Here is a 22946-nt window from a genome sequence, read left to right on the forward strand (position 1 = left end):
GGGGAGGGGGCATGAGGGAGGTTGCAAGCAAGGGCACTACCCCACCCCACCCCACCCCCGTCTCCTCCCTGTATCCCTCCCTTCGCTGTGACTTGTGGGTAGCTGGTTCAAGGAGTCTCAGAGAGGCGGAGGAAGGGGCATTCTAAAGAGACCATTTCCAGGAATCCACACAAACTGCAGTTTCATGCAGTCCGAGCATAGTTCTTGTCAGCCTTTATATATTTGTGGTCAAAGTCACCCTATGTGCTTGCCTCCTTGAACAGGTGAGAAAGAAGAAATGATTTATTTGATCCATCAACCTGTCTGGCCAACAGGCTGGACACCATGTGCTCCCTCCCCCAAATGTTTATTTGGCATCCTAACCCTGTTTCTACGGCTGGTCCTAGGTGCAGCCCAGGAAGACTAAAGATCACAGGATGCAATGCTCCATCGAAGTAGCCTTGGTTTGGCTGCATGATCCAGCCCAAACTACTTCAACTTGGTCCAGGCCATCCATTCAAAGTAAGATAAACCTGAAATCTGTGTGAGCCTCGCCCTTTCCCCTTCAATCAATCATCAAGTGCCAGTGCACACAAGGACTTCAGGTCTAGAGACTTGTCTACACAGGAAAATCACCCATTTGCTGTTCGGTCTCAATCACATGTTCAGTAACAGTCAGAGCTGGAAAAAGTACCAAAAAATGTCTTGAGTAAAAGTGTAGCTGCTTAGGTTGGAGAGATGTACCTAAGTGCCAGCCACTGGTGTCCTTCTGTAAAACTGCATGAGTAAAATTACACATGCCCATGACATCTTTTTTGTACTCAAGTATCCAGAAACAAAAACAGCTGTACTCTTACTCAAGGAACTTTTTGGGTGCTTTTTCCACCTCTGGTAACAGTGCTGAAAATGGTTTAGCCCAGTCTACATGAGCAGTTCAACTGTTTTTTGTTAAAGATACTGAGAAGATTCATTGTTGACTACAGTTTCCAGCACTGGCTCCCTTTCCTAACTTATGAAGGGCTTTTATATGAAATGGACAGAGAAGGGAAAAGTACCCCAAAAGTTACTTGAGTACAAGGGGATCTGCTTTCACTTCTGGATACTTGAGTATAATCTAGATGTGATGTGTGTATGCACACGCGTGTACTTTTACTCAAGTAGTTTTCCGGAGGGACACTGGTAACTTGTAAAAAAGTACACCCCCTGCCTCCCCCAAGCACCTGCACTTTTACTTGGGTAGCTTTTTGGGTACTTTTTCCACCTCTGGAGCTGGAGGGTTGAATGCTAGGATCTCTATTATGGCAAATACTTAAGCCTCCTAAATGAAGATAGGGAACATTGTGTGCTGGGCCCATAGGTTCTGTGAGCTGCTCCACATGATCCATATGAGGTACAGACTTTTGGCCTAATGGCTGGTTGCCACTGCAGACTTCAATTAGGCACTATTTGAGTACTGCTGCAGTACAAGAGGGGCCAGGTACCATCTCCTTATATGTTAAAGTATTAATGAACCCTCCCAGCACATGCCTATTTCATGCATGTTTGGCAGACAGTTGCACAAAGGCTTGATTAAAAACAGGAGCCTAATAACACGTCACGTTCTTACCACACCTGTTCTCCCAGAGCACTTAGTGAACCACACACAGCACAACTGAAAGGCAGCTATGCTACGTTTGGCATGGTGAGTAGCTGCCATTTGTCCCACAGCATCTTGCAGAGGACAGTGAGACAGCCTCCTACTCGTATGAGAAGCACCGTCAATCCTTTATTGCTATGCACATCAGGAAACACCTTGGCTTGTAAGGTCTCATCTGAGAGAGACACATGCAGCAGGGGGTGCAGAGCCTGAAGTATGCAAGGATAAAGGGCTGAGTCAACCCACCCAGCATTGCCCAGGAGTGTAAGGGTTTCAGACCAAGAGTCTGAGTCTTCTAGTGCCAGAGGGATCTCCGTCGATCAGGGCCTGCACCCCATAATCTAAGATTTGTTTGCAAGATTGGAGGGAAGAGAATGAAAGGAAGGAATGAAGAGGTTAGAGGGACTGTGTTTAGGAGTGCCCAATGTATGGAAATGAAGCTTGGAAACATGAGACCTCATGGATTTCAAGGGACACAGCAGACATGGTACTCCATTCAGGGCAGTGTAAGGCGTGTTTCAGAGCCAGGCTTTCAAACAGCTCCTTTAGACATCAAAATATGTGGCCATGTTTCTCAGAGAGTGCGCTGCAGATGTGGGGGTTGAGCACTTTTGAAAGTCTGTCCCAGAACTGAAGTCAATACCAGTACTAGCTTCCTTGCACCAATATTCTGCAGTTTTACCCTCGAGAGATGGGGTTTCCGGGCAGTATTAAGTGCACAGAATGGCTCTGTGCCAGCTCTGTTTGCATCCCTAGCCTGGAGGTTGTATCACAGGAGAAGTGAGGGGCAGTGGCTGGAGTGCCCTGGGCTCTGACTAGTCTCAGTTCCTTGCGGCATAGGACTCTGGGTCCCAAGGCTGCTGTAATTTACACCTTGAACCAGGCAGGGGTTTGCTTGGCCCAGAACATTAGTAGATGCACAAGGAGAGATCATCGAGGTGTATCTCAGCCAGAATGAAAATCAACCCCCATCTTCAATCCCCTCACATCAGAGAAGAGATAACACAATAATACCAACATTTATACACCTGGCACTTTTTCCCTGGCATAAAGGTAAAAAACAGGAACTCTGTTTCACTTTGCTCACATTTGTTTTCATATGCAGAGGCTCAGTGATGCCCCACTTAGGTTGCAAACAAAGCAGAGGAAGTTTTATTTATTTTAAACACATTGTTTCAACTGCAGCATCTGTGTTTACAAACATATGCTTCAAAGTTTTATGGTATGACAAACTCTATCATTTGAGTGTAACATTCTCTTTGATTTTGCATTGTGTTGCCTCTTTTTGAGGTTGCCATCACACATGGTGTAGGCCAATGCTACACCCTTGGGCCCAGACAGGCTCCAAAATCCAATACAATAGGGTCTCAATATTCGCGAACCTAATCAATTATTCCTGCACAGATGCTCTTCTCCGGGGCATGGAATGCCAGCAGCTGCTGCTTCCCCCAGGGTCCCGGGCAGGGAGTGCCAGCAGCCAGGGGCTGCCATATTTGCGTAATTCAGCATTCGCAAGGGTTGTTGACACAGCACCCTTATGGATGTTGAGACCCTGCATTTGCATCAGTTTTTTATCACTTACTCATTTGCATCCCTGAGTAATGAGACCCTGCATTTGCATTAGACATTTGCATCACTTACTCATGCCTGTTTATAAGTCATCGTGACCACATGATGGCGCTAAGAGACATCCATGCCAATGGCTGGTGTGCTTATGCAAGCCTCTGCCAAAGACATCAAAAGGCTACAGTGAATAGCTAGTTAACAGGAGCTGCTGTTTCAATAAGCGTTGAGCACTAAACATTAAATCAGAGCAACAAGAAGTCCTGTGGCATCTTACAGAGACTAACAGATATTTTGGAGCATAAGCTTTCGTGGGCAAAGACCCGCTTCATCAGATGCATGAGTGGGACAACCCCCTCCCCCACAGCTCATGCATCTGATGAAGCGGGTCTTTGCCCACGAAAGCTTATGCTCCAAAATATCTGTTAGTCTCTGTAAGGTGCCACAGGACTTCTTGTTGTCAAAGATACAGACTAACACGGCTACCTCTCTGATACTTGTCATTCAATCAGAAAGCGTTCTCCTGGAACCTGAGTGCCCCACTTATGCTTATCATGATTTTAAAGTGCTGGATATTGGCTATTTTTTCTGATTTATATTTTATTATCTGCTCCTTTGTGCGATCATGGCCCCATGGGTGAATCAGCAAACTGAGGCAGAGGTAGATTAAAATGAGACACAGCGGAAAAAATTCACACCTGTGCAGAGAAGTCGTGCCTCACTTCACCCTACCTTGGAGCTATACTATGGAAGAATTATAACTGTGCGGAGAGGGAGATGTCTGTGCTGAACCTGCATGGGACAGAGGAGCTAGAAGGTCAAGGGTAGGGCCACTCAACCCACATTTACATGGACTCAGAGACACCCATGCTCCTGGAACAGAAGTGGAGCTGCAGGAGATGGGCAGTGATGTGTGGCAGCCCTGGTGGGTGGTTTCACTTTTCTGTAACAGGAAACACACACTCTTCTCCTGAAGAGATTGCTTGGGTTTAGGCGGTGAGGGGCCTTTTACCCATAATGCATCAGGGCAGCTATCAAAGCAGAAGTCAGGAGTCTCTGATGCAGCAAATAATTGCAGTCCACTAGTTAATTACTGGGATAAGCACAGATTGAAGGGACACAAGCCAGCAGTGAACTCATTGTTTTGTCTAAATCTGCAAGTGGTAACCACTACTGTAGGCCCAACTGAGGGCCATACTGTACCACAAGAGGTGGAAAGTAGCTAAGTACAAATACTTACACTACTCCAGTATGGTTTTCTAGCTTTTGAACTTTAGTCAAGTACTTTTTTGGGTGATACTTTGACTTTTACTCAAGGTGTTTTAGAAAATATGGTAGAGTCTCACCATTTGCGAGTGCCACATTTGCAAATTCAATTATTCGTGAGTGGCCTCGCTTCCCCAGGCTCCGGGGCTGGGAGCACCAGCAGCTGCCACAGCTTCTCCAGTACCCCAGGGCAGGAGCACCAGCAGTCACCTCTTCCTGGGACTCCAAGGGCCCTCCCACACAAATTTGCAAAAATCAACATTCACGAGGGTTCTGAACCTAGAACCCTCGTGAATGCTGAGACCCTACTGTCCTGAACTTTTTACTCCTCTAGCATGTCCAGAAGCGCTTCGTTACTCACTGCTTTCGTCACCCCAGTGACACTTGCGCAAGCCAGCATTCTGATCCGCTAAAGCACAGCCACATGCGCAAAGCATCCAATCATCATGTAGTGATGATTATTAAAAAAAAAAACCTAAACAAAAAACGATCAACAAGTACGATGGCCGTGTCAACAAAAAAGCCTTTTAAAAGCTGCATCAGCAACTTGTCACTCAAAAACAGTATCTATGCAGGAGTGGGGAGTCCCGAGCCTCGTGGCCCAGATCCAGCATTTGGGGGAGACTGTGGTGCTGCAGAGTGCTGCTCACCCTCCCCCTGGCTGGTGCTTGAAACTGTTCATAGGAAGGTTTCCCCACTGTTCCTGTTGGGCAGATTTTGGCCAATAGGAGCAGCGGAGGGCAGTACCTGGGAGTGGTGGGGAGCACGGAGCCAGGTAAGCACCTACCGACACTCCCATGATGGCCAGCCCCTCAGCCCCATTCCTCTCCCATGCCCGCCTTGCTACCCAGCTCACATTCATTCCTAAACCCACCCTCTCCTAAACCCACCTCAGCTCTCCCAGCCCAAGTCAGTTTCTGCATCCCACTCCTGCCCAGCTCTCCCACTCCAAGACCAACTCCTGCACTCTCCCTACCACTCTGCCGGACACCCCAGCCTCAGCCCACTCCAGCACCTCTCTTCCACAAAATAAAAAAGCAGTCACCGGGTAGCACTTTAAAGACTAACGAAATAATTTCCTAAGTGATGAGCATTCATGGGCCAGACCTAGAAATTCTGAAATTCCTGTCCAGACAGACCTCCATTCCCAACCTGCTTCAGCACCCGACCTCTCACCCGGCTGAGGAATATGAAATCCCATTTGATTGGTTAACTGGTTAAATGCTCCATTTAACTGGTTAACTGACTAAATGGGTGGAGGGGGTGGCTGGGGTGCCCCTGCTTGCAGTGCACCGGAGACCTGGGGTCCAGCTGGAGCGTCCCTGCCTGCGGCACCGCTCTAGATTGAGTGTACTCCAGTGTGGCCAGAGGAATCCCCATCCGCAGCAGCCTGGCCTGCAAGAGCCCCTGGCCTGGCCAGAGGAGCCCCTATCCGCAGCAGCCCCGGGTGTGCTGTGAAGTGGGGCATTCCAGCTACGCCAGAGCAGACCCCATCCTCAGCACTCCTGGGCACACTGTGGGTGGGGTGCTCCAGCCGGTCCGAAGCACCCTCAGTCCCAGCGCACCTCTTGGTAATTTGTAATTTCTGTAATTTGACTCCTGTATTTAATTTAGTCACTCTGTAGCTTTATAAATGAAGGCTGCGACTGTAATTAAATTCCAGATTTGAAATATAAATGTATGTGTGTGCGTGTATGTGTATTATGTACTACATACACACGCATACTACACACACAAATATATGCGTGGGTGCGTAACTGGTTGCATAAATGTTCACAGAGGCCACGGCCACACTAGCCCCTCCTTTCAGAAGGGCTATGGTAATGTGGCACTTCAGTGTATGCTAATAAGATGCTACCATGAATGTGCAGTGTCTCATTAGCATAATGTCGGCCATGCATATTTTGAAAGTGCTGCTATCCAAACGCACGCTGCTCATGTAGACAGGAGCCTTTCAAAACGGCCCCCTGATTTTGAAACCCACTTATTCCCATCTGGTTTTGGGAAGAAGGGGCTTTTGAATTCCGGGGGTCCTTTTGAAAGTCTCCTGTCTACACAAGCAGCGTGCGTTTGGAAAGCAGCACTTTCAAAACGTGCACTGCTGTCATTATGCTAATGAGGCACTGCAAATTCATGGCAGCACCTCATTAGCATCTGACAAAGTGGCTCATTAGCATACCCCTTTCAAAAGGTGGGAGCTAGCGTAGGCACAGCCATACAGAATGGGAAGTGGCTGTCTATCAAGGAGTACTGCAGAAAGGGATCTAGGGATCATAGTGGACCACAAGCTAAGTATGTGAGTCAACAGTGTGACCCTGTTGCAAAAAAAAAGCAAACACGAGTCTGGGTTGTATTAACAGGAGTGTTGTGAGCAAGACACAAGAATAGTTACAGAGAGTTAGTCTTGTTAGTCTGTATCTTCACAAAACAAAAAAGCAGGCCTGTAGCACTTTAAAGACTAACAAAATAATTTATCAGGTGATGAGCTTTCCTGGGACAGACCCACTTCCTCAGATCTGGAAATTCTGATAAAAGTAAACTGACACAATGAGAAGTGAACAGAAAGATAGAAAAAGAATGAAATAACAGATGAACCAGCTACATAGGACAGAAGGAGGGGAGAGGAGGAAGAAAATTACTTAGTGCAAGGTTCTATTAAGTTAAGTGGGTTGCCTGAGGTCACTACGAATATCAAAGGTGGGAAAACTGGCCTTGTAATGCATAAGGTAATTGCTATCTTTGTTGAGACCAAGTCATAAAGTATCGAACTTGAGAATGAATTCCAATTCAGATGTCTCCTTTTGTAATCTGGTGTTTTAACCTGGTCTCTTTGTTTTAGGATGCAGGTTATCAGGTCTTGAATGCTATGGCCTGCTCCAGTAAAATGTTCACTCACAGGTTTATGTGTATTCAGAATAGAGACCAAAAACTTCAAAATCTCTATGAGGCATCCATACAACTTAATTACCCACTGGGAGAAGTAAAAAATAAAACAGATTGATAGGGCCAGATGAATACCCAGAAACCATCTCCTTCTAGACAGGCCCAAGAACATAACACCACCTGTCATCACCTATGGCTCCCAACTCAAACCCCTCCAGCACATTATTGACAATCTACAACCTATATTGGAACATGATGCTACACTCTCAGAGGCCCTGGGTGAGAGACCTATTCTTTAACTACTAACCTCAGGAAAATTCTCACCAGCAACCACACGTGATAACACAGAAATACTAGTCCTGGAATTTTTCCCCACAACAAACACCGCTGCCAGCTCTGTCCACATATTTGCTCTGGAGACACTATCATTGGACCTAACCATGTAAGTTACACGATCAGGGGCTCATAATCCTTCACTTCCACCAATGTGATATATGCCATAATGAGCCAGCAATGCCCCTCTGCCATGTATATTGGACAAACTGGACAATCGCTTTGCCAAAGAATGAATGGACAGCAATCTGACATTAGGAATCTGGATACACATAAACCTGTCAGTGAACATTGCAGTGGAGCAGGCCATAGCATCCAAGACCTGAAAACTTGCATCCTGAAACAAAGAGCCTTTAACACCAGATTACAAAGGGAGACATTTGAACTGGAGTTCATTCTCAAGTTTGATACTGTATGCCTTGGTCTCATCTATTACCTTATGCATTACAAGGACAGTTTCTCCACCTTTGATATTTGTAGTGACCTCAGGCAACCCACTTAACTTAATAGACACTTGCAGTAAGTAATTTTCTTTCCCCCCTCTCTTCCCATATTCCTCCCTCCTTCTGTCCTGTGTAGCTAATTTGTCAATTTTGATTTCATTTTTCCTGTGTTTCTGTTAACTTCTCATCGTGTCAGTTTACTTTTATCAGAATTTCCAGATCAGAAGAAGTGGGTCTGTCGCATGAAAGCTCATCACCTAATAAATTATTTTGTTAGTCTTTAAACTGCTACAGGACTGCTTTTTTGTTTTGTTAAGACACAAGAAGTAATACTTCCCTCTACCCTGCACTGGTTAGGCCTCAGTTGGAATACTGTGTCCGGTTCTGAGCACAACATTTTAGGAAAGATGTGGAGAAACTGGAGAGGTTCCAGAGAAAAGCAACTAAAATGATTAAAGGTCTAGAAAATATGGCCTATGGGAGAAGATTAAAGAACTGGGTTTATTTAGTTTGGAAAAGAGAAGGCTGAGAGCAAACATGATAGTAGCTTTCAAGTACCTGAAAGGGTGTTACAAGGAGAAGGGAGAATAATTATTCTCTTTAGTCTCTGATGGTAGTACAAAAAGCAATGGGCTTAAATTGCAGCAAGGGATATTTATTCTGGACATTAAAACGAATTTCCTATCTGTCAGGGTGATTTAAGTACTGGAATAAATTGCCTAGGGTGGTTGTGGAATCTCTGTCATTGCAGATATTTAAGAACAGATTGGATAAATATCTAACAGGGATAGAGATATCTGAAAAAGTGGGTCTGTCCCACGAAAGCTCACCTAATAAATTATTTTGCTAGTCTTTAAAGTGCTACTTGACTGCTTTTTGTTTTGATAGGATCGAGATGGTGCTTTGTCCTGCCCTGAGGGCAGGGGGTTGGATTGGATGGCCTGTTGAAGTCCCTTCCAGTTCTAGTATTCTGATACACAGACACCTATATATCCTATATATACATGCACATTTTATATACATGCACACATATGTTTGTGTATATATGTGTGTGAAAAATAATGGCTCCCTGTGATAACCTGGGTGGTTAACCAGAGTGGGATGGCTACCTTTTACTTCTGGATACTTGAGTACAATCAAGCTGCAATACCCTTGCAGGTCTCCAGGAGACTTTGGCTTTGACTTAGTTTGTCAGAGTAGCAAAACTTTTATTCAAGTAACTTTCTGGGGTAGGTTTTTCCACCATTGTGCACCACGGCAACCCCCCCGCCCCCATGGAGGGACTTCCCACTGATCCACAACTGGGCTTATGAGGGGTCGGGAGCTGTGTCCTTCCCCTGCCGGCAGTCGGAAGCCGCCTGTCCCGCAACCCCACGGCGGGGTCCGAGGAGAAACACTGATCCATGTGAGCTGCGTACCCCGAAACCGGCCTCGCACCCCGACTGAGCCTGCCGGTCTGCGGGCCCTGGTTTAAGCCCAGCCTTAGTCCACCCCGACCCTCCGCCTCTTCCTCGGCGCCTGCTCCGCACCTGCCCCGGCCCCGCTTCCATAGCACGGCAGCCGCCCGGGCGAGCTTGGCGCCTTCTGCTCCGCCCGCTGATTGGCAGCTCTGGCAGGCCAGTGGCCAGCGCAGGGGCGGTGCCTGCAGCCAATAGGCGGGGTAGGTGGGCGGGAAGGGGCGTGGCACTCCCGCGCCGGGATGCAGTGGTTGGGGGGCTCGGAGCTGCGCTGAGCCAGCCGCTCTGGGCCGGGCGGACTGAGGTGGCTGCCGCTGCGATGCGCTCCCGGCTGCAGGCGCCGCTGCTGCTCCAGCTGTTCCAGCTGCTGCACATCCCGGCGGGCAGCGCCCAGAGCGGTAGGTCCCGGGCCGGGCCAGGCGTGGGGAGGAGAAGTTCGCGTGGGGCCGGGAAGCGACTCCCCGCCTGGCCGCTGGGGCCGGGGCCGGGCCCGGCTGTGTGGCTGGGCTGGGCTGGGCTCCTCGGGGGAAGGAGCGCGGTGCTCAGCCCCGCGGCTGCAGGGAAATTCGGAGTTTCCCTCTAGCCGTTTCCATTGCACGGCTCGGCCAGCTCGGGGCTGCACCCGGCTCGCCCCTCCTCCGGCACGTGCAGGAAGTGAACCGCAGCGGCCCCTGCCGAGCGGGCACAAGCAAGTAGCCTGACAGGCCATCGCCCTGGAGGTGGGTGCTGAGCACCCACCGTTTCTCCCCCGGGGTGTCGGTGCCTGTGCGGTATCAGGAATCGTGGGAACCGGCACAACAACCCTTGCCTGGCAGAGCTCATTTGAATGGCCCATTTGGATGCTTAGGCTATGGAAACCCGGCGAGTGGTGCCTTTCAGAGGGCAGCACATGTCACTTCCCCGGGGACGTGCCCGGGGCACAGAGGAGATCAGAATTCCCATCTCCAGCTTTTACGTGATTGTTTCTCCAAAACTCTCCTGGTGGCTTCCTGAGGTTTGGCAACTCAGGCTGTAGTCCGCAGCGGGTCCCCCTCTGTCCTCTTTCAGGCACAGGTAGGAGGTGACTGGGTGGCTGCTCACACACTGTGTGTGTCTTAATTCGTCTTTGTCCGACTACGGTGATTGGTTTTCAGGGGGAGGAGATTTCCAGATAGGATATTTCCTCAGGATGCTGAAAGCTGCCTAGGACACAGTGGAATGAAACACGGCTGTCGTCCTTTCCAGTGCGTATACCCAACAGCGATTGAACTGGGGCAAATTCATGCCAGCCGTGGGGGTGTGAAACAAACCCAACCCCACCCTGAGATAGTTGTGCTGATGGAATACCCAGCACGGATACAGCTCTGCTGGACAGGCACCGCAAGTGTTCTGGGAGGCAGTGTTCCTAGATCCAAGGCATTTTTCTGGCAGTCATTGTACAATGTGGCCGCAGTAGTGGGGCCAGTCCTGGCCAATTGGTGGCCCTGGGTAAATATCGGTGGCCCCTGGAAAATGGCAGCCCCCACAGTAACCCTGAGCCCAGCACTCTGCCCAGCTCCACACCCAGCTGCTGTCCCAATTTTGAAGTGTGCAGCGTGGCGGGAGCTGCCCTGGAGTGGAGTGCCTGCTCGGGAGTGCGCAGCATGGGGGAAAGCTGGCTGCTAACACAGCAGCTGAGCCCAACAGGCCAGACCGATTTTTTTTTGGTGGCCCCTTGAAAGTGGCAGCCCTGGGTGACTGCCCAGCTCACTGGCCCCTAAGACTGTCTCTGCACACTAAGGGTGTATGCTGGACACAGCTCTACAGTGTAGACATGGCTTAAAGAGCTCATGGTCCCTATCCAATGGGATTAAACTTCAAAGCCCAGGAATCAGGGCTCACCCCTGCTTTGTTGAATCACACCTCAAAACTTACTTCTGAGATGCCCTAAAGACATCGACACACACCAGGGGGGAAGCCCTCCAAGCAAGCCCAGTCCCTGGATCTCCTCCGTGGGTCAGGAGGTACATTCCTGGGGCAGAGAACATCCCAGGTTTGTGCCTGAGCACACTGTGGAAGCTTCTGTCAATACAAAATGGGCTGTGAAGGGCTTTGAGAGCCACAGGTAGAAGGGCTGTAAAACATTACTGCAACCGTAACCAGCTGGGGTGTAACCCACTGGTGAGTGCATGTTGTAAAGTTCCTCTCCACCAAGGGTAGGAGTGTGTTACATCTGTGTGCTTTAGCAGTACCTGTAGTCAGGGCTCGTGGTTCAATCCCCTGTTAGTGGCTGTCTCCTCAGTACCTTTCTGTTCCCCTTAGTACCCAAGGACTTAGCTCATGAGCCGAATTTGCCTTACTTGTGGGCCTGATCCTGTGGTGTACTGAGTGCTTCCCAACTCACACTAAGTCTTCAGAAGTCTTGAGCATCTTTCAGAATAGGTCTGTGAATAAGGGCTACTGTCACGAGTGAGGATTTGCAGGGTCAGGCCTGGCACTGGTAGGCAGGGGTTCCCATCTGCTCTTGTCAGTGGCTGAGGGCCTGATCCAAAGCTCATAGCTATCGGGGGAGGTTTTTCCGTGGGTATGGATCAGGCCCTGCATTCCCTCTGAATTCAATAGAAACAGGACAGCCAGGAGGGGATGTGATTTTCTTGCAGGAGGGGGCATGATTTAGCTTAGCTGAATAATGAAAAAGTTCATGATTCCGAGCATTTATATGCTCAGAAAACTAAATCATAGAACCATAAAAGATACCATTCCATATCTAAAGTCAGCAACTATCATGACGGTATTAAAAGAACCAGTGGGGAGATTGGGAGCAAGCTGGATGGACTGGTGGAAGAACATTGTAAAGGAAATGCATAGGGGAGAAATGAATGAAATAGCAAGAACATGTGTTTTTCTGCCTCCTTTCAGTGGCCAGATGCAACTCTCTTCCCTCTTACCCCAGTTTCTTACCTTCCAGGTTGTTACTGTGAAACCTCATCAGTATCAAACTGTGATATCCCATCCCCGTACAACACATGCGCTGCAGCCGTTCAGTGATGTTATCTGCTCTTATAGACGGGGCATCCCACATTACAGTGATCACATTTCACATCAGTACTTAGTCAAATTGTGTCATCTCTGACCCTGGGCCCCTGAGAGAGCAAGATATGGATCTTGCTCACACGGCCCAATTCTGAATTCAGTGCTAAGAGAATATAGACAACTTATGGGTAACAGCTTGGCAAATCTTAGACATTTCCCTTTGGAGCAATTCTGGTTTTTTGCCCACTGTTTGCACCAGTTCTCATAGGATTGCTGAGTGTGGGTTCCTCTGAGTTTGGCAGTTGGATTAGCCCCAAAATTCTTCCAATGAAATTCATCTGGTGACTTTGGGAAGTGAGTGAATTCAGTGTGATTTCACCCCATACAGCTATGCTGTTAATGTTTTGAACTTTCACAGTATGTATCATTCATAGACATTAAAACACATACATGGGTATTAAATGGATAGTAAGGTGGATAGGAAGCTGGCTAGGTCATCGGGCTCAATGGATAGTGATCAATGGGTCTATGTCTGGTTGGCAGCTGGTATCAAGCAGAGTGTCACAGGGGTCAGTTCTGGGGATGGTTTTGCTCAGCATCTTTATTAATGTCCTAGATGAGGGGTTAAGTTTCATCCTTGGCAAATTTGTTAAGGTCACTAAACTAGGAGGAGGGGTAGATTTGCTGGAGGGTAGGGATAGGGTCCAGGGAGACCTAGATAAATTGGAGGATTAGACCAGAAAAAATCTGATGAGGTTCAACAAGGACAAGTGCAGAGTCCTGCACTTAGGACGGAGGAATCCTGAGCACTGCTACAGGCTGGGAGCCAACTGGCTTAAGCAGCAGTTCTGCAGAAAAGGACTTTGGGATTACAGTGGATGAGAAGCTGGATATGAGCCAACAGTGTGCCCTTGTAATGGCATTTTGGGGTGCATTAGTAGGAGCACTTCCAGCAGATCTGGCGAAGTGATTATTCCCCTTTATTCAGCCCTGGTGCGGCTGCTTCTGAATATTGAATCCAGTTTTGGGCCCCCCAACCCCAATTATAGAAAGGATTTGGACATACTGGAGACTGTTCAGTGGAAGGCAACAAAAATGATTAAGTGGCTCGAGCACATGACTTAGAGGCTGAAGGATCTGGGCTTAGTCTACAGGAAAGAAGAGTGAGGGGGGATTTCATGGCAGCCTTCAATGACCTGAAAGGGGGGCTACAAAGATGATGGAGAGAGGCAGTTCTAGTGATGACAGAAAAAGGAGCAATGGTCTCAAGTTGTGATGGGGGAGGTCTAGGTTGGATATTAGGAAAAATAGACTCTTTCACTAGGAGAGTGGTGACGCTCTGGACTGTGTTATCTAGAGAGGTGGCAGAATCTTCTTCCTTAGAAGTCTGTATGTGCCAGCTTGACAAAGCTCTGCCTGGGACACTTTAGTTGGTATTACTTCTACTTTCATCAGCTGATTGGACTCAATGGCCTCCTGATGTTTCTTCCAACCCTATATTAATCAACATCTCATTTTGTATATGGAGATATTAGAGAAGGATGGTGACTCGCATAAGGTTGCACAGACAATTGGTGGCAGAGGTGGGACTAGAACCCAAGTCGCTTGACTCTGTGCTGTGACTACAGTTTGATCCTCCATGGCCACCAAAAAATTTGCAGATTTCTTTTGGTGTGGTTAAAGTTTTACATGAAACACATGAGCCAAGCAGGAGAATCCCACCGGATCATGGGAGCTCTGTGTTAAGGGTAGAAATGAGTGAATAAGGGATGTTTTGGCTCACTGGCAATTCTATGTATCAAGGGAAAAAATTAGTTGTAGATTAAGCCAAAAATTACATTTCAAGACTTCTCTTCAGCAGAAAGGTAAAAAAGCAAACTCATTTAGCAACCAAATGACACCAGTCTAGACTCCGAGCATTTTAAAAGTTGAGGGTTTTTAAAATTCAGGTTATTTTAAATAAAGATTAGTTTTGAACCAAAATATGGAAAAGTTCAAAAAAAATGTTAAAATGAAATTTCAGTTTTGGGGATATTTCCCAACTCACCCCATAATGAACAATGTGTAGCAAGAGATTGAAATATTTCCAATTTATAGCAGGATTCCCAAATTTGCTTTTTATGTATTTGGCCAAAAATAAAAAACAAAACAAAACAATTTGCCGCATCTGTTTAAGGGTACGCTGTAGTCCTTTGAATAGGATCAGAGTAAGGGAACAGGGCATTTTTTCCATGTAAATTTCCCTTAGTTTTCTTTTTTAAAGCTGTAAGCTGATTTCAGGGTTAAATATTTGTGGCACTGCTTCCTAGAGGAGAAGCCTTTGTAAGTAAATAAATTAGACATTAACCTATTGATACACGTACACTCCCAGAGACAGCAGCCATCTAGTACTGGTGTTATAGAATGCAAATGCTGTCTGGTTTTGAGGCTGTGGTTTGCAGCCAAGAGGGAGTGAGATACAGTATTGTGTTTTGTCTTTCCTGCATCCTGTAGCAAAGACTCTGGCAAGAATCTGGTGCACACAAGGATAGGGATTTCCTGCTGAATATGCCCAGGAAGGTGTAAGCAGCATATGCTGGAAAAGCAAGAAGTTCAGCCAGAGTTCTGAACATACCCAGAAACAGTAACTTCTAAGCCATGGGGGAACCCCAAGCCCACCCTCTATTCCAGGATTCCAGCCCAATGACCCTAAGGAAGCAGCACCAGACAGGGTTTCCTCTACTCCCAGTCAAGGAAGCTTCTTCCCTGGCCCACTTCCCCAAACACTTCTTCCCAGGACCTTTCTTCTGCCATGTGGCAAATCCATCCTGCTTCTCCACAGCATACAGCATTCAGCCTTCCTCACAAGTCCTCCACTCTTATCCAGTGCCCCTCTTCATTCTCAGACCCCTACCAGTCCTGCAGGGAGATCCTTTTAAACAAACCCCAGCAGGTGCAGTGAGTAGCCTGCAGCTTTTGGCAAGCTCTCAATTAGCTCCAGGTGCCTGCTTGATTGCGCTGCACTAGGCTGGGCCATGATAACCCTCACCTGTTTATTTACACACATCCCCGCCCATGGCCCCACAAAGTCACAGGACCTCCTCATCGATCTCTTCCTGGCCCTCGCTAGAGTGGCCATCTATAACACCAGGGGTGTGTCTACACTCGGAACCAACTTTGAAGTTAACTTTGAAGTTAAGCACTACTTTGAAGTAGCCTGCAGACAGTCTGCACACGTTTCCCCTTCCTTCAAAGTAAGGGAGCCCAACTTTGAAGTCCTTACTCCATTCGTGGGAATGGAGTAGTGCCCTGCTTCAAAGTTTAACTTCAAAGTAGGATGTGTGGAGACGCTCAGGTTCAGAGTTGTACTTCGAAGTAGGCAACTTTGAAGTTATTTTTGTAGTGTAGATGCAGCCCAAAAGGAGGATGCTGGGTGTGGGGAGGTGTACTGTGTGACTGTGGGGTGTATTTTTGCTCGTCTCTTGTCTCACATGTCTGGGCAGAGTTCCTCTGGGCAGCATCCACTGGCCCCTTTGATAGCTTCACGTAGCAGTCGATGCTGTTTGGGGTTCTCTACTCGGTGCCCCTCTCCACTTCTCTGCTCAGTGTTCCTCGTTTTACACCTGTAACCTGCACCCCTGCCCCTGTTTTGTCATTAGCTGCCCAAGAAGTCAGTTGGGTCCCAGGTCTAGTAGTCCCTCCCACTAGGCTGGGGGAGGGACATTAGCAATTAGGGGCTTAAGCCCATCCACTTCCCAGCATCCAGCTCATGGGAAAGGAAACTTAGGGTAGCTGAACGGGCCAGGGCACTGCATTCAGGTCGCAGCGTCCCCTAGAGGTGTGTGCTCAAATCTCACCCTGGACAGTTCCTTCTCTGCGTGGCAGAGCTTGGTTATTGTGGCCTTCCAAGCCTGTTAACTCAGGAAAGAGGAAACTGCTTATCTAGAGCCCAGCATATCTGCCCTCTATTACAGGGCAACCCTCCCCTCGCCTGCATAGGGGTGACCTTTTAGGCCCACCCACTACTCAGATCCCAGTAGGATTAGAGAGCAGCAGTCAGCTGGATTGGGTCTGTCATACCATTTTCCCTTAACCTGTAGATGTGAGAAGAGAGTTTATCCTTGTCCAGGGCCTGTTTGGCCATGATCTCTCTGCTCCACAAGGCAGCCTGGCAGTGGCAGTGGGTTTGTGTGATGAGGACACTCAAAGTCTGAGAATTGAGTTGAGGGACCCATCACCCTCATGTCAGAGATGAGTTCACACCAAAGCTTTCTCTCCTGGCTAACCGGGGCTGTATCTGAACTGGTGTCTTCTGGGGGAATAGTGATAGTTTATGAGCTATTTCCTGAGCCGTCTCATCCCTAGGAGTTCACGTACCGCAGAACCTGTTGGCAGCACTAGAAATGCAAAGTCTCTTGTAATTGGTTAACTGGTTAAACCCAGTGTTTAATGGATTAACCAATCAAATGGGTGCAGGGGAGGCTGCAGACAGGGGCTGCTCCAGCTGGGCTGGAGCACCACTGCTCACAGCACCAGGTTACGCCAGCCTGGCTGGAGTGCCCCTGCTCGTGGCGCACCAGGGACTAGTGCTGCTGCTGGCTTGCTGAAGTGGCCTCCCCAGCTGCCCCGGGGCTGCCCTGGATGGGGCTAAGCTGCAGCAACCCCTGCTGCCTGCAGCCCATGCCATTAACCATAACCGGTAGCATTATCTGCTGACCAGTCAACTGGTTAACTGGTTAAACTTTAACATCCCTGGTGAGCGCCTCCGTCTGCTCCTTTGCAGCGTGCCTGTCCTGAGTGTTTGGACTGGAATTTAATCCCCAGTGGTTTTGGGTTGATGGGACTTACTCTAAAATGATGAGCTTGGCCCCATCTGTGTGACTTGCCCTGCAATTTTTCCAGGATTTCAACATTCCCAGTATCGCTGAATGTTGGCCGTGGAACTGCAGTGATCATAGAATCCTAGAGCTGGAAGGGACCTCAGGAGGTCATCGAGTTCAGCCCCCTGCCTAAAGTGGGATTAACCCCAACTAAATCATCCCAGCCAGGACTTTGTCAAGCTGGGACTTAAAAACCCCTAGGAATGGAGATTCCACCACCTCTCCAGGTAAAGTGATCCTGGACCCCAGCTACATTGGAGAAGCTACCGGATTCGGGAACCAGATTGCATGGCTACTGCCCACCAACATAGGGTGTCTTGCTGATGGGATCCATGTGATCGTGGTGATGCTCAAAGCCAAAATGTTCAAAAGTTACCACAGGCTGAAACTCTCTAGTCTGGCACCCTTGGGACCTGACTGGCGCTGAAAGAGAGAGTTGCCAGGTCATGGAAAGTCAGTATTGTCTAACAGCATTACCAACAATTCCACTACTTACTGGGCTCTTAGAAGACATTTGGGGTAAATTAGAGCTAAATAACAGCACAGAACACTGAGAGCCAGGACCGGTGGCTGTAAACAAACTTTGTGGGACTGCAGGAAACTTGACCACACCCATGATAAGGCATGATCTGGCTAACTAAAATCTTGCGGGATTACAGCTGTTGTTGGACAAGAGTGTAGTGGACTAGAGAGGTTTCCCCTGTCGTCCTTTCAGGTGCCAGCTTAAGTCTACGTGTCCTTTAAAGGGACCTGATTTTCATCAAGTGCTGATCTGCCACCTTCTGAAAATCAGCCCCTCCTTGCAGTGTCCAGGCAGTGTCCCCCAAAATGGAGGCACCTGCAATCTCTAGTCACTTTGAACAGTCTTGGTCCAAGGCTGTAGCATCCTTTGGGACAATGGCCAAACATAGCATCGTCTTGTCAACGCTACATGTCGGGTTTGTACAATAACTGGTATGCCTACAAGACAAGGTAATCCTGAAATTTTTCGGAGCTTGAGACCACAGGCTCTGAGTCTCCAGGTAGTCACACCAGCATTAAATAGGATTGACTCTGTTGAAGTCAGTGGAGTAATGTAAAATTTGTGAGAGAGGATAATTGGATACAGGGTGTGAGCAAGCTCGTGATGGTTGCATTGGGGATCATTGACCTAATGAATGTAGCTTTTCTGTTCTTCATCTATCTAGGATTTTTTTAGCATTTGTAAGGCTGCAAGGGTCAGTTTAAGAGACAAGCTTGTTCCACCCTGTGGGCTGAATGCAGACTGTTCACACTGGCTATCCATGGTATATGGCTGGCCGGGCAGCATTTATTCTGCTCCTGGACTGGAGGACAGCAAACAGTGAAGGGTCTTGGTGGCCCATGAAGACCTTCCGCTTACAGAGCTGAGAACAGCTATTCCCCCACATCTGAGTGAACAGCAACCCTGCAGAGAGAACAGTGAGTTATTGTTTGTGTTACGATAATAGTGAGCGTGGGGCTTGTTGTGCTCAGTGCTGTATGTATGCAGAGCCCCTGCACCAAAGAGCTAAACAGACAAGAGAGCCAAAGAGCGTGACAAGAAACAGAGCTATAGGAAGATGTGGGGACTTGCCCAAGGTCACAGAGCAGGTCAGGTGTAGAGCCAGGAACTGAAAGCAAGTCTCCCAACTCTCAGGTTTATCCACTAAACCGCGCTGCCTTCAACTCAAAGGGAGGGGGCATCATGAACACCATGGAATGAACCAGCTGTTTGGGAGAGGAAGGAATGTTCAAGGTCATTGTTCAGCGGCGTTCTCCCCGTTCCAGTTACAACAGGCCTAAGGCGGGCCAGGGGAGCGTAATTAAACAGCAGGGTACCCGACAGTGTTAGATGCCATATTCACTTTCATTTCCGTTATCAGACACCTGATAGCATCTTTATAAGCAGCGGAGTCCTGAAATGAAATCCCTGGCCACCAGCGTGGAGCTTGGCTTCACCCTGGCGTGTGTGCTTGTCGTGTGCATTAGGGAGGGTTTGGATGCTTTTGCTGAGTGCTTCATTTCCCAAGCCTGTCTCCTCTGGGCCAGCTCTCCCCAGCTTCCTCTGAGCTGCAGTGGTAGGCTCTTGTGGAGACAACAGTGAGGCCACCTCTTCTAAGCTTCAGAGGCTGTTCTAACCAGTGCCTCTCCCCCTCCCCCCGACCATTGCTGTTCTTCAAGGTCACCTGCACCTCTTCAGCCAAGCCAAACAAAGGAGAAGTCCCTCCTGGACTGGGAGCTGCCTGAACAAAGTGTTCACTCATTCTCTAGTTAAAGCATGAGTGCAGGAGGAAGTCGGACTCCAGGGTTGTATTCCTAACTCTGCCATGGACTTGCTCCAGGACCCAGGATTGCAGTACATGGGGTGTCCCTGTTATCTCAGGAGGGAATGGAAAGAGGTGTAAAAGTGCTTCCCTGTGGCCTGTCTCTGGTATTCTGCTGAAATGGGTTTGTTCGGCCCCTGGCAGCCAGATCCTCTCCCAACACTGGTGAGTCCCCATTAGCACTGCTCTGACTTCTCAAAGCTAGCAGCTGGGCAGGCCCCACACAGGCACCCACAAATTGCGTATCAGTTGCAGTCATTCCTTTGTTGTCTCCCCCACCCCCATTACTGGTTTATAAACATCCTCCAGGCATTTTGCTCTGGAACAAAAATGCTTCCTGCTGTGGGAGCTGGAAGGCTACAGATAACACAGGCACAGCAGCGCACTCCCGGGACCTACGGCACGCTTTGGATGTGTTTGGCATCTTGCTGGCCAAGCAGATTACTCTCGCCCGCTCCCTGAGTCTTGATTAAACTCTAACCCTCTGACATTAATCCCATTCATCTGCGTCTTCAATCTGCGCAGCAGGGCAGCGATTCCTGTAAATTCCCTTCTCCCCCGCAGGAGAAAATTACATTGATTTATTCCCCCAGTTAACTCAAAAAGGAATTGATGGGATGACCTGACAGCTGAGGTTGGGAATGGATCAGGGAGAACTTTCCCTGCCTGGGAGCCAGGCCTGACTCACCTCGCTACAGCTGTAACTGTAACTCCCTGGTAGCCTTTCCATCCCCTAACTCAAAGGACGCTGGAGGTCAGTCCCATGGCCTGGTGGAATCTTCATTTATATTCCTTCCCCAAATCCCGGGCTTCTGTTGGGCCCTCCTTGGTAGAGAGGACTTTCCCATGTAGATGGTGGGAGTTTCACTGCACCTCCTGCTTTTTCTCCTTATCCAAAAATCTCCCTGTGAACACCACAAATTCACCTGTTGGTGAAGAGCAAATTCCAGGTCACCAAGTTGGCCAAGAGTGTACCACATGGCAGACAGGCAGAGCCTGACTCACCTGTACCTTGCACCAGGTGCTAATCATTGATATTTGCTCAGTATGGAGGTAGAGCGCTACTAAATGAGAATGCATCGGTGGTAGCAACTAGCCCCTCTCAGGGCAGGAGTTGGTGGTGACTCAGGGTGCAGTGGGATCAGGCAAAGGAGTTGACACTTGCAAAGTCTGCAAGGGGAATCAGCCACCTCACTTGCTGGCAAATGGCGGTCTTGTGGGGAGATTCTGCTGTTGGCTCTGAAAAATTCAACCGATGTCTTGCATGAGGAAGTGTGGAAGTTCAGCATAACTGCACCCACATTCCACATCTGTGTCCAGCAAGCACACGTACTGCAGCTCCTGAGTTTTCACCCCTTGCAGGCAGAGACCTGCAGTTCTCCTTCCTGACTGGGATTTTTCCAGGCTGTTCAGTTTCCTGCGTGCACTGTGGTATCCCCTGCAGGCCAGGCTGCAGAAGGGCCTGCATCTGTGTTCTTCCTTTTTTGCAAAGGCGATGACCACGGAAATGCCCACAGCCAGGTCCGCCAATGGGGGACGGAAGTTACTGCAACGTCCCTGGGGCCCAGAGATCAAAGGGGCCTGGGTCTCCCAGACCTGGGCAGTTTGCTCCATCTTGCTAATAAGCTCACCCAGGATCACCCTAACTCTAACCTCAAGCTCGGGCAGGTGTCCAGCCCTCCAAACCTTCCCCTAAGATTGGGTAGGGTTACCATATAAAAAAGAGGACACCCCTGAGAGGCAGTGTGTCTATATCAGTATCTACTGACTCATGTTGTATTAATGTGTTATAGTAACGGAGAGGTAGCTGTGTTAGTCTGTGTCTTAGCAAACAAAAAGCAGTCCTGTAGCACTTTAAAGACTACACTAACAAAATAATTTATTAGGTGATGAGCTTTCGTGGGACAGACCCACTTCTTCAGACCATAGTCATACCAGAACAGACTCAATATTTAAGGCACAGAGAACCAAAAACGTAATCAAAGTTGACAAATCAGAAAAAAAAAATTATCAAGGTGAGCAAATCAGAGAGCAAAGGGGCGGGGGCTGGGGGGAGTCAAGAGTTAGATTAAGCCAAGTATGCCAAAGAGCCCCTATAATGTCCTATAATGAACACAGATGCAGGCTTTTTTTGTCTGTTTTAATGTCCCAGAAGGACATTATGGGGGCTCTTTGGCATACTTGGCTTAATCTAATTCTTGACTCCCCCCAGCTCTCTGATTTGCTCACCTTGATAATTTTTTTTTACTGATTTTGTCAACTTTGATCACGTTTTTGGTTCTCTGTGCCTTAAATATTGAGTCTGTTCTGATGTGGGTATGGTCTGAAGAAGTGGGTCTGTCCCACGAAAGCTCATCACCTAATAAATTATTTTGTTAGTCTTTAAAGTGCTACTTGACTGCTTTTTTGTTTTGATGCTATATAGACTAACATGGCTCCTTCTGTTACTTATTAATACGGCATGAGCCGGTAGATACGCTCTCTTGCAGGGTGGTCTCTTTATTGAATGGTCAAATATGGTAACCCTGGGATTGGAGCCCATCTTTGACAGATCAAAAAGAAGGCCTGGGGTCAGTTTAAATTTACGTTAACCATCCAAAAGCCATTTCTTTGGCCTCTGGAGGATCCACTTTGAAGCAGTAAATTCAGAGTGTCCCCAGGTGATGGAGCCTCCGTCACAGGGTTACAACCAAAGTGAAATTGCCCAAATCACTGTGCACTGTTCTTAGTTGCTGGTGGGCTGTGGTGAGCCTCTCTGGGCGATTACAGACAAGCCCTGGCCAGTGGTGATCCATCAGGGAGCTCTCCCAAAGGTGTTGGAGGAAATTGCCAGATCTGTCACCGGAGGATTCCCCCAGAAAGCCTTGTGGCGTCTTTCCCTTTCACTGCAGCACTGAAAAGCTGACCTGATCAGGAGTGGAGCCTGAGCCAGCTCCGCAAGCAGTGTAAATCAGTGCAGCCCAGCTGAAGTCAGTGGAACTGGGCTGGGTGATGTTCCTCAAAGGATCTGGCTCAGAGCGTTTGGTTTTAGAGACATGATATCCACATTGCCAGCACAGCACCAGCTCCCTGTTTGCCTGCTGATGCTGCCTGGGGTGATTTAACAGGATTCCCCAGTCCCTCACCCGCTCCCTCTGCATTGTTTGCACCCCAGGGACCCGGGGTATGTCACAGGCTCAAGGGAGAGGGAGCCATTTTGTAGGAGGCCCTTG

The 22946-nt window shown here is 48.5% G+C and overlaps 1 protein-coding gene across 6 annotated transcripts in view; it reads left to right on the top strand.

Moving 5' to 3' along the window:
• Positions 1–22946, top strand: part of LOC142001406 (discoidin, CUB and LCCL domain-containing protein 1-like) — a 74733-nt gene that overhangs the window by 551 nt on the left and 51236 nt on the right. For 3 of the 6 annotated variants that reach the window (XM_074976587.1, XM_074976590.1, XM_074976592.1), the window contains exon 2: positions 387–501. In XM_074976587.1, coding sequence (XP_074832688.1) covers positions 417–501 — 85 coding nt within the window. In that variant the 5' untranslated portion in view covers positions 387–416. Of the gene's footprint in view, positions 1–153; positions 264–386; positions 502–9832; positions 9959–18351; positions 18383–22946 lie in introns of those variants that run through there. The other 3 variants (XM_074976588.1, XM_074976589.1, XM_074976591.1) reach the window with 3 other exon arrangements.

The sequence above is a fragment of the Carettochelys insculpta genome, chromosome 24 (genome assembly GCF_033958435.1).
Source record: "Carettochelys insculpta isolate YL-2023 chromosome 24, ASM3395843v1, whole genome shotgun sequence".
NCBI classification, from domain to species: Eukaryota; Metazoa; Chordata; order Testudines; family Carettochelyidae; genus Carettochelys; species Carettochelys insculpta.